Source organism: Phoca vitulina, unplaced genomic scaffold (assembly GCF_004348235.1).
Source record: "Phoca vitulina isolate PV1807 unplaced genomic scaffold, GSC_HSeal_1.0 scaffold88, whole genome shotgun sequence".
Lineage (NCBI taxonomy): Eukaryota > Metazoa > Chordata > Mammalia > Carnivora > Phocidae > Phoca > Phoca vitulina.
Window position 1 is genome coordinate 3,808,018 of NW_022589791.1, and position 12,802 is coordinate 3,820,819.

General features: G+C 38.4%; 1 protein-coding gene across 1 annotated transcript in view; it reads right to left on the bottom strand.

Moving 5' to 3' along the window:
- The window catches only part of KIF5B (kinesin family member 5B), a 47,532-nt gene that overhangs the window by 32,835 nt on the left and 1,895 nt on the right, over nucleotides 1-12,802 (bottom strand). Inside the window, exon 2 of the mRNA XM_032395854.1 lies at nucleotides 4,911-4,998. Within this exon, the coding sequence (XP_032251745.1) occupies nucleotides 4,911-4,998 (88 nt within the window). The remainder of the gene's footprint in view (nucleotides 1-4,910; nucleotides 4,999-12,802) is intronic.

The window sequence follows — 12,802 nt, forward strand, 5'->3', positions numbered from 1 at the left end:
AAAATTATTGCTAACATTTGAGAGCATACAATGTGACAGGCTCTAATAATTTTTCATATATTAATGTATTAAATCCTCACAAAACTCTGTGAAAGGTACTATTTTTAGTCCCACTTTACAGATAACGACACTGAGAACAGAGAGATTAATTTGCTCTACTTCCACAGCTAGCAAGATGCAGCTGAGATGCAAACCCAGACAATCTTGGTTTTAAGGACATTCTCTTAACCGCTGCACTGTATTATCAAGAAACACAGGAACTAAAATAAATATATGGCAGGCTACATCTGGAAAAATTAAAAGTAAATACTGTGGCAGACAATTCAGGTCAGGAAGCTATGGTAGGAAATCTATGAATACCTGGTATGATGAGGACTCTATGAAGGCCTGGTATGATGGATAGCATATAGCAAGTATTGAATAAATGACAACCACTTCATACAGGGAAGTGAAAAGACATCACTCAAATTTGGAATTCACTAGAGAATAAAAGTGGGTAAGCCTTGTTCAAAAAAAAGAAAATTTATTTAATGAATTTATAGAAAGGAAAAAGTAATTGCTTTGCACATAAGGTTATATACATACACATATATATAAACTTGTACAGAAATTTATGAAAACAGTGCTTCAGCCAACTGTCAGGAGCCCAGAGGATGACCTGAAGCAACTAGCAGCTTGCTCATCAAATCTACACCTCAGAAGAAATACCTACTCACCCATCATTTTGCTGATCGTTGCCTACCAGAAGTTTCTAACCATGGCTTTCCATTAGGTTTGTTTGCGAGTGACTATCCCAACTCCACCTGCCATGTATTTAATCGGTTTCCTGTCTTCAGACCTCACGAGGCACCCACCACCTACCCCCACCTCATCTCTTTTCCTTAAATCTATGTATTTACTGTTAACTCCTCCACATTCATAATCTTGTCCAGGACAAGCCCCATTACCTACTATATATCCAGTCTCTTCCAAAGTGGTAGAGAGCACTTGGGTGAAGATAAAAGGAGCAAGTCAGGTGATATTTTTCTAATATAAATTACAAAACTAGCACAGAAGCTGGAGAGCACTTTCTATTATAATAGTTGCTTGAAGTCTTGTTTTGTAGAATGAAAATACTGTAGGCTATGAATTATCCCAAGCACAATTATGGTTGATTAAATTATGAAAATAATTTCTTCTCCTAGAAGAGAGGAAACAAACAGCAATTGGTATCTGCTGTGTGCTTGCTTCTTCATACCAGGCCCTAAGTGAAGTTCTTTTTCATGAATGAATCATCTTTTTAAATCTTCATAATACCCTTATTTTGCAAAACAAGAAACAGAGACGTAGGAAGGTTAGGTAACTTGCCAAAAGTCACACAGGTAGAGTGGCAGAGCCTAAATTTCAATCTAGGTTTGCCTGATTCCAAAGCCTGTGTTCTTATCCACACAACAAATAAAGGAACTGCTATTCAGAATTCAGTTCCAAACACTAAAGCAGGAATTTGCTGTGAAGTAAAAGGGACCAAAGAAAATAGGAGGGAAATTTCACTAAATGAATGATGTCATCTGAAACTGTAAAGAAATAGAACAGAAGGTAATAGAAACAATAGAAACATGTACCTTAGCACTTCAGGACAACAGACTTCAAAGAGTTCTGAGAAAGGCAGATATGAGACTATTATTAAGAGACTATGGGGCACCTGGGTAGCTCAATCAATTAAGCGTCCAACTCATAGTTTCGGCTCAGTGTGATTTCACGGTTGTGAGATCAAGCCCTAGACAGGCTCTGCACTCAGCACAGAATCTCCTTCAGATTCTCTCTCTCCCTCCCGCTCATGCTCGCTCACTCTCAAATAAATAAAAAAAATCTTAGAACAAAGAAGACTATATAACCAAGGATGTGCAAGAGATAAAAATCATTAGAATAACAGGAGAAAAATAAAAGCCCAGAATTAGTAAGTCTAATCAAACCAAAACAAAACAAAAACTAAGGCCCTAAAAAGAGCTTTTAAAACATTCAGAAAAAGACTAATGTCTGAGTAGACCTGCACTGCCCAGAGAATAAAATGTTAACAGACAATATAAGACAGGGGTATTCCCATTTTATCACCACCTTCTACAATATTATCCTCAAAATGGAACAGAATAAACACTGTCAAGAGAGACTTTAAGGCCGAGGTGGATAAGACAGCGAAAGAATGGTTTTAAATGAGCTCAAGTTTCTAGTTATAAGAGAATCACATTCCATGGATAAAAATTTCACAGCTACCATAGCTGATTTTTAAAAGCCATGGAGAACGAAAACAACAGAAGATGACTAACTTGTAAATGTTATACTCATTTTCAAAAAGGAAAAATGATAAATTATTTTTGGTACACAAAAATTTCACTGAAGAAAAGCTATGGTTGAACTAACCTCATTTCCTGTTGGGATAGGGTCACCCTACTGATAACTCTGGGGAAACACCAGCCTCGTGTACCATGACTTCATAAAAGGATCCGTTTTTCATCATATTCTTGTTGATATGTTGACAAACTAAAAATCAGATTAACTGTACAAGAGAATCTGAAGTTGGCTGAATACCCAGTGTGACTTAAAAATTAACTCCCCAAAACCTTACTCAGTTTTTAGAAGACTAGGCTAAGGACCATGGCCCATTAAGCATTTTATAAATGATTTAGAGTAATATTTTTTCAAACAACGATGTCTACAAATAAGGAGTTTAACAGAATTTCAAAGTCCTTGTCACCATAACAGACTTATCAAATATGCTGATAGCCAACATACATCCCTAATTAGATAACCATAAAAACAAAACTCAAAATATAATCAAGAGCTAAAATGAACAAGATGGAATCCATACTTTAAAAGCTTATAGTCAAATTAAAAAACTCCAATATTGAAGTGTAGAATGGGGTTTAATGTTGGCTACAGCAGATGTGAAAAAGACCTGTACACTTAAATTGCCCATGAGCTCATGAATCAATAACTTAATTATTATTTAAAAACCTAATATAGGGTGCCTGGGTGGCTCAGTCGTAAGGCGTCTGCCTTCGGCTCAGGTCATGATCCCGGGGTCCTGGGATCGAGTCCCACATCGGGCTCCCTGCTCGGCAGGAAGCCTGCTTCTCCCTCTCCCACTCCCCCTGCTTGTGTTCCTGCTCTCGCTCGCTCTGTCAAATAAAAAAAAAAAAAAACCTAATATAAAATCTTAGGCTGTACTGATGAAGAAAGTATGTCAAAATCAAAGAATATAATGTAATTGTGTTCTATGACAGATCCACTTGGAAAACTATTTGATGCCTACAAACAAAAGATGACACTGCCTATTCCTCTTTGTTGCAATCATTTATAGAATCAAGTTAATTCTCCAACACCTCCTATGAATATTTCAGCATCCAGTCCACCGTCTTTCACTAATACCATTCCTGTTGTGATTCTTCGTGGTTCCAATGTCCATGTAGTAGATGATGCTACTAAAATACCCTGGCCTCTCAGATCCTGGGCCTAGTTTTCTCCATAATCTTGTCCCTTACTCCTTCAGATGCCAACTAACTTCTAGACCTTTTCATTACTACCTACACTGCCTTCCTAATGTCAATTAAGTATCCACCTCCTATTATTCCTTCTAGTACCCTGATTCTAACAAACCTTCAACCCCACTAACACTATAACACACTAATCTTACCACTTCTTTTCACTGTCCCTCAAACCTATCCCCCCCCGACCTGTATTCTCCTTCCCTTCATTCACCTTAGATTCCATGGTTCCCTATTATCATTATTCTCTTGATTCATCCTCAATGCTCTTGCCCTTCTCTCCCTCTTTTGTAATTGCTTGGCAAAACCCCAACTAGGTAAATTCAACTCTTCTGGCAGCTAACCTCGAGTGGGCCCTTGGCAATGCTGCCTGGCAATACTGCCACATTTCCCGAATCCATTCTCTTCTACTGCCAGACAACTTCATTCCTTCTCCTAGAACCCCCTACCCCATCCTCATTCTGGGCTAACTCTGCACCCTTGATCACAGACAAAATGGAATATGAAGAGAACATCTATATTTTCTTCCATCACACCTATAAACTTAGTTCTATCCCAAAACTCTACCTTTTCTCCTCTTACTGGATGAACTGTTTGTGCTCCTACTTAACCCTAACCTGTCCACCTTTATACTGAATCCCATCCCCTCCACCCTAGTGAATGCCACAGGACAGGTTTTTGCCTCAATCTAAATACTTTTTAACAATTAGAGCTGACAAAAAGTAGAATAAATTATATCATAAAGTAATAGCTATTTAACTGTAAGATCCCTTTGACAAAAGGGATTTCTATAGTAACTAGAAGTCCAGATAATCACTCACACACTCTCAGCTCTAGGATTCTATGGTTTTAGAAAATATAAACTTAAAAAACCTTGGTAAAAATTAACAGTATTAACTGGAACGTACACACTTTTCTCACCCTTGGTAACCTCTGTTAAATTCCTCAAGTGTTTTTCTGTTGAACACAAGAGGAGTCTTTGGGGAAGAAAGAACAATGAATGGAAGAATGATAGACTGCTGCCATTTTCTACTACTTTTTAGAAACCTGTCTAACCATTCTGTATTCATTTTCAAGCTGCTGTATTTCCAGAACTGCTACCGTAGAAACTCTCTTGGGAATATCTAATAGAACTATATCTTCCAAAAACAAGTGTGTAACGTTAATATTCTTGTAATACCCTTCACTAGGTACTGTAAATAAATTAGATCATGAAATTTGAGCAATGTGTTTACTAACTGTATTGATCTTTTTATTATTTAAACAACTGTCTTCTACAATTAACTAAAAAAGGGGGGCATTAAAATGAAAAAAAAACTGGGTAAACGGGAAAGATCACAAACAATATTTTACTTATTATTGCGACAAGAGCAGGTTAAATATATTTACCTTTAACAATCTTCTTTGCACAGTCATTATATACTTGCTCTTGAGAGGTGTTTGACTGGAACACTCGGTCAAATGCGTAAGGCTTGGACTGAAAAACAGAAACAAAGGTTTCAACTACACAAATTAAAGGTGAATGGACACTTCTAAGTTCCTTTAAAGATGTCATCATATATTTAACCTTCTAAATAGGGTACCTACTATACATTACTTCATGTCACAGAATCTTGTGGAAAGGACCTTAGGGATCACCAAGTACAAATCCACTAGAATGAACTCCACAAAACCAAGAATGTCTGTTTTAGTCTTTTATTTCCAGGGCTTACCACTACTGTAATAGGCACTCAAATGAGTGCGGAGTGGTTTTTCGTTTAATGAGTGTCTACTCGGGCAAGTACTGAGACTCTATTTTCTTTTTTTTTTTTTTTAAAGATTTTATTTATTTATTTAACTGACACAGAGAGAGAGACACAGAGAAGAGAGTGAACACAAACAGGAGGAGTGCGAGAGGGAGAAGCAGGGCTCCCGCCAAGCAGGGAGCCCGACGTGGGGCTCGATTCCAGGACCCTGGGATCATGACCTGAGCCGAAGGCAGTCACCTAACCAACTGAGCCACTCAGGCACCCCACTGAGACTCTATTTTCAATAATAATATCATTTTGCAGATAAGGAAACTAGAATCCTGAAAGGTACAAAAGGTGTTAATGACAAAATTTAAATTTAAATTCAAATCTCCTGCCAATTCAGAGCTCTTTCCACTACTCCCATTAGACTTTTCATTTTATTGCAATAGCTTTTCAATCATTTCATTCATTTAACGAAGTATTTATGGAATGCCTGATATACTAGACATACATCTTGCTAGAATGATGACCAAGACAGACATACTCTCTGCTTTAGTGGAGGTTAAGTAATAGTGGGGCAGACATCAGACAAATAATTAAGTGACTAGAATTCTGACTCATGCAACAGAGTGCTATGAGAGCATATAAGAGAAGAAACTGAATCTGGGAAAAGGCAGAAGAATGTCAGGGAACCACTCTGGAGAAGGGATGTTTAAGAACTGAAAAAAGAGTAGCACCTAGCTCACTGCTTGTCTCTTCAATACTAGTCATGGGAGGGTGAGTGCAGGAAGTAGCCTAGGTATTGGACACATAAAGATCCTAAGGCAGAAATGAGCCTGCAGAATGCAAGAAACCAAAAGAAGTTAAGTTCGAAGTATAAGGAGCAAAGATCCAATGCAAATGACAACACAGTGAAAAAGGCAAATAACATCTTAGTATTATTTTTAAAAGTTCTGACCTTGTGGGTTCCCTGAAAGGATCCTGGGGACTCATTTAGAGAAGTGACATGGTCTGAAGAATGAGCCAGAGGGATGGAATTTTTGAAAAAAATTAGAGTATAGTGTCCATGCAAGTCAAGGAAAAATTATCAAGGAGGGAGTGATTGTGTCAAATATAGCTGCGAGGTCAAAGTAAAACTGAAAAAATATCCAATAACAAAGGTTAGATTGGAAAGAGATTAAATAAGAATGGGAAGTAACTAAGTAGAGCAGAAATCTGGCTGTGGGTCTAAAGACTTTTTTTTTTTAAGGACAAGAGCTGAGCAAGTTTAAATGTTGGCAGGAACAATCTAGTAATCTAAGAGAAAAACTAAGCGTATACAGATGAGAGAGGAGGGCAAAGAGGTTCTAGTATTTGAAAGTATATGCTTGCTCTCTACCCTCTCTTAAAGGAAAGGAAGGAAGCTAGACCTTAAATACAAAACAATCATGACCATCCAAAAAATCCTTAACATTACAGATGACTTCCCAGGCCTTAGCTAAAAAACACCTTACTTTTTAGGAACTATACTTCACAATCTCCTTCCCCAAAGCTTGGAATAACAGTTACAATGAAAAGTACAACGAAACAGACACTCCTAAATGGCTATCCAAAGTCATTAATAATTGTTCTTCCCCTTGCCGCTTCCCGCTACATAGGCTGGGAAGCTAACCACCTGATAGCCTAGTCTCCTTGCAACTAGTGGCCACATGACCCAGTTCTGGATACTACAAAGTAAGTGATGGTCTGCTGAGGGGTCCTGGGAAAGGGTTTTGTTTTCCTGACAAAAAGGACCATCTCAGGGCACCTGGGTGGCTCAGTTGGTTAAGCGACTGCCTTGGGCTCAGGTCATGATCCTGGAGTCCCAGGATCGCGTCCTGCATCGGGCTCCCTGCTCAGCAGGGAGTCTGCTTCTGCCTCTGACCCTGCCCCCTCTCGTGTTCTCTCATTCTCTCTCAGATAAATAAATAAAATCTTTTTTTTTTTAAAAAAAGGACCATCTCAGCTGTAGCTGCCCTTTCTCCTTTCTGGAATGATGGAGTTGTAGCATCCATCTTACAAACATGAAGAAAAGTCAATAGCTTAAGGATGACAACAGATAAGAGAGTCAGAAAGTAAGTAGTAGCAGTAGGGGCCTAGCTCCAGACTTTTAACATGTGAGAATAATAACCTCTTATTTATTTAAATCACTATTTGTTGTTTGTTTGCCTTCTGCAGCTGAAAGCATTTAAAAAAAAAAAAGATTTTATTCATTCACTTGAGAGAGAGAGAGATAGCAACAGAGAGGACAAGCGGGGAGGGAGTGGGAGAAGCAGACTCCCGCTCAGCAGGGAGCCCAATGCAGGGCTCGATCCCAGGACCCCAGGACCACAACCCGAGCCAAAGGCAGACATTTAACCAACTGAGCCACCCAGGCGCCCCAGCTGAAAGCATTCTTAAAGGATATATACTATGATGACTTCACTTTGGCATCAATTAAAAGTAGGCATCTCAATGTCTGATCATTCTTTGCCTATGAGACAAACATAAAAGTGTCCTTTTGCTAAGATTCTACAAAGACATTAACCTTCAATTTTACAGGTGCAACTAAATACGAGACAATCTGTTCTTCTACTGATTATACAAGATGTATTTGTGATAAACAATTTTTGAAAACACAAGCACAATCAAAATAACAATCTCCGGCCAGAAATAAACCACGCTAATTTTTTCTATGTGAAAAGAAAATAAATTTTCCTCTTCATGTATCCAGCAAACATTTATTTAGCACCTATAAGGTATCAGACATTGTAAACGAGTAAAGGAATTTTAGAAATGTTATTTAATTAGTACAGACTGTATGGTTCAAAGAACAGAGAATAAGGCTGGGTAGAATCTTGAATACAGGGCTCCTGGGTGGCTCAGCGGGTTAAGCATCTGCCTTCGGCTCAGGTCGGGATCCCAGGGTCCTAGGGTGGAGTCCCATATCTGGCTCCTTGCTCAGCGGGGAGCCTGCTTCTCCCTCAGCCTGCCACCTGCCCCCTGCTTGTGCACATTCTCTCTCTCACAAATAAATAAATAAAATCTTTAAAAAAAAAATAATGGGTAATAGTAAAACCTGCCTAAAAAGTACTTTATACAGATGTTCACTATGGCATTCCTTATGGCAAATATGCAAACTAAAAAATAACTAAGCTGGGATTAAGTGATATTTTTAGATGTTATATCATTGTTAAATCAAAAATTAACAAGTGCTAAGCATTAAGTTGACAAAAATCTTATTTTAATTCCAAAACTAAACTATAATTTCGTTATGTAAGGTAAATGTTTTGATTAGAGATCTAGCCATGAAGTTACTAACTGATGATAGCTTCCTGGAATGAAAAACAAGACTTGTGAAACATAAAAATTACTTTTAATGGTCTACAATTAAGGGACATCTCTCTTTTTTTTTTTTAAGATTTTATTTATTTGACAGAGAGAGACAAAGCGAGAGAGGGAACACAAGCAGGGGGAGTGGAAGAGGGAGAAGCAGGCTTCCCACCAAGCAGGGAGCCCGATGTGGGGGCTCAATCCCAGGACCCTGGGACCATGACCTGAGCCGAAGGCAGACGCTTAACAACTGAGCCACCCAGGTGCCCCGGGACATCTCTTAACTAAAAACTTTTCAAATAAATTAAACAAAGGAAAACTCATGATCTGGATGTCCGTATCTTAAAAACCTGGTTCTTGGCCTTGAAATGTACATTATGTAGTCTTATTTCTATGAACCTTCAAAGATACTCCAACTCATAAAATGCATTCACATCTGACTTAGGCTTCAAGGGGACAAAACCAAATAGGAATAAGCTTATCTGAACTGCAACCATAACTTAGATTTTTTTCTTTTTAAGATTTTTTTTTTTAAAGAAATTTTTATTCATTTGACAGAGAGAGACACAGCAAGAGAGGGAACACAAGCAGGGGGAGTGGGAGAGGGAGAAGCAGGCTTCCCGCCAAGCAGGTAGTGGGAGAGGGAGAAGCAGGCTTCCCGCCAAGCCTGATGTGGGGCTCGATCCCAGGACCCTAGGACCATGACCTGAGCCAAAGGCCGATACTTAACGACTGAGCCACTCAGGCGCCCCTAACATTTTATTTTTAAGTAGTCTACACCCAATGTAGGGTTTGAACTCACAACCCTGAGGTTAAGAGTCGCAGAATCCACTGACTGAGCCAGCCAGGCACCCCATACCTTAGATTTCTTAAGTGAAGTGGTTCCTGTTTATATCTGCAGAGACCAGGCTGAACACCAAATCTGGTTATAAACGTCACCCTCCTAGCAGGAATATACCTTTCTCTGGAATTCTGAATAGTGATCCTCAGATCATAGGGGATTGTATCTTATCAGACTTTGCTTAGTGTGACAATGATTGTTGGCTAACATTCCACAATTGTACAGGTATGTGATGAGGGCTTCTCTCTCTTTTAAGATTTATTTATTTGAGAAAGAGAGAGCACGAGTGCACACGTGCACATATGCAAGTGCTTATGCACCTGGGGAGCGGGGCGGGGGAGAGAATCTTCAAGGCATCATTCTCCTCTTTAAAACAAAACAAAACACAACGAAACCCACCCCACATGAGCCTCTTGCATGAATCACATGTCAGCAGGCGGGTAAGACCTTCATCACGGATGGGCCCTGATCCTCAGGGGCTGTTTGGGAACCACTGGGCCCGCAATCTCCTGCTTCTAGGAGCGGGGGTGGGGGGGGCAGGTTCTAGGCCAGAAACAGAGAAGAAGTGAAGTGTCCTTGGAATGACAAGAAGTGAGCGTGGAGCCTGAAGCAGGGCTCAATCTCAGGACCCAGGAGATCATGACCTGAGCTGAAAACAAGAGCCACCTAGGCGCCCCTGGCTTCTTCTCTTTTAATTTTCACTTTTTTTTTTTTAAAGATTTTACTTATTTATTTGACAGAGAGAGAGAGAGACAGTGAGAGAGGGAACACAAGCAGGGGGAATGGGAGAGAGAGAAAAGCAGGCTTCTCGAGATGCAGGGCTCAATCCCAGGACCCTGGGATCATGACCTGAGCCGAAGGCAGACACCTAACAACTGAGCCATCCAAGCGCCCCTTAATTTTCACTCTTAAGGTAATCAGGATCAAATACCATATCATCATTCATTTGAAAAGAGAAATCATGTTGAGCTATAGACAAGAACTGGACAAGATGATCTAATTAGGTTTTACTTTCCTTTAATTTCAATGAACTACAACAGCCTGTTTTTGGTTCTGACAGTCTCTACAGTATACCATATAAGGAACCATGATTAGTCAAGATACTTAATACAAATATGCATGTTCCACTTTTACAATGCATAAAAGAATAATTTTTTCTATTGGTTTTTTTTTTCTGGCGTTTTCAGCAGGCTTATTTCAACTACATAAGGTGTTACCCTGGACCTCCTCTTTTGTGGATAACAAGTTCTCTTATTTAAAGCAAATTCTATTTTTATCAAGTAAAGGTTTTCCTTAAATAATCCATTTATTTCATTTGTGTGATATGTGATATTTATACCTCTTCAACAAGCACTTAATTACCAAAAAAATCTGTATAAAAGGCTGTAAAACACAGAGAAACACTATAGGATTACAAGATTTGCCTGCCACAGGATCATATTATATTAAAATCAATGATGTAACAGGAAAAAAAGTTTGGACAAAAGTCAACTTAGAGGAAAATGAGAATCCTTAAAAATTATTTTCTACAGGAGCACAGATTATACCTATAATTCAGTAAACTAAAATACCTATTCTTTTACATTTTGATTTAACCAGAAGATTGTGTACAAAATGTTTTAAAATCATGTTCAAAATAATTTAGTTTTAAATGCCGCATTGCAGCAATTCCTTCTTAAAACTGTTCATTTTGAGTCAGGATCCAGTAAAATGAACAAAACAAACCTAGAGATTTTTTTATTTTTTTATTTTTATTTATTTTTTTTTTTTTAAAGATTTTATTTATTTATTTGAGAGAGAGAGAATGAGAGACAGAGAGCATGAGAGGGAGGAGGGTCAGAGGGAGAAGCAGACTCCCTGCCGAGCAGGGAGCCTGATGCGGGACTCGATCCCGGGACTCCAGGATCATGACCTGAGCCGAAGGCAGTCGCTTAACCAACTGAGCCACCCAGGCGTCCCTTTTTTTTTTTTTTTTTTTTTTTTAAAGATTTTATTTGAGATTTTTAAATTTTAAAATCTGACTCTCCCAGCTATCCCTTTTAAATTTTCAACAGCGTTTTAAAAAATAAATTCATTAAAAAAATTGAAACCCCAGATTAACTAATGACTTAGTATATGCAAAGATTAGTTCTTGAAAATAAACATGTTACCTTACATTTCTTAAGGCTATGTTGACTCTGTTGTGTTTCTGCTTAAACTTAAAAAAAAAAAAAAGACTAAAAAAATGCTTACGAGTTTACCTAAAGGCCAACTGTTTATTACTGATTCACAACTCAATCATCTATCCATTATTTCTATTAGCATTTAAATTTATTTACATTGTTAAGGAAACTTAAATTATCCAAAGGAAACAACCAAAAATACAAGTGTGCTTACTGTGGTAATTGTTTTCTTTTAACTCTTTCCTCATATGTCATATTTGGGCAGAAAGTTGCCTTCTCAATGTATTTTGTGAATCCTAAATCCTATCATTGCAACAAATGAATCTTGGTAATACTTAAAGATTTGTTTAAACACACACACAAATCTGCAAAAATAAGACATTGTTAATACAAGTCTAAAAGTAAAATTGTTTTGACGTGTCAAACACTGCTGCAGCTGAATAATCACAAAAACTCTATGAGAAACTAGTAGCCAGAATGCCAACTAACCCAGGCCCTGCAAGCTTCCTCTGATTCCATGTCAGAGATATCCTAAAGGAAAAGGATGACTACTTCTGTGCTTCTTAGTGTTACCATGATGTCATTTCATAGTTTTTCTCACGAACTTGTTAACAAAAAACCAGCCAGTCTTCACACAGTAGTAGCTGGCAGTTGTTTGTAAGCTAACGACGTTCGCCACAAGCCTACAGAGCAACAAAGAGCTATGACATTCACTTTCTAAAGATGAACTTTGCAAACTTTCACATAAAAACTCTTAAAGAGGGCGCCTGGGTGGCTCAGTTGGTTAAGCGACTGCCTTCGGCTCAGGTCATGATCCTGGAGTCCCTGGATCGAGTCCCGCATCGGGCTCCCTGCTCGGCAGGGAGTCTGCTTCTCCCTCTGACCCTCCCCCCTCTCATGTGCTTGCTCTCTCATTCTCTCTCTCTCAAATAAATAAATTAAAAAAAAAAAAAAAAAAAAACTCTTAAAGAACTTCAGTCCTGTCTTACATGTCAATGCTCTTAATCATCAATGTCCCATCTCCTGTGACCCCCTTTGTCTTTTTTCCAAACTAAACTGTGCAAACAATATGCTATATGGAATGCCATTAGAGAAAAAATTGACATTTAGATTTTGTACCATGATAGCAACGTAGAAAAAAAAATTCTGCCACAATAGCATTACCAAGAAAAGATAAATTTAATTTTTTTAGTCACAATTCACTGTTCTGTAGGCAGT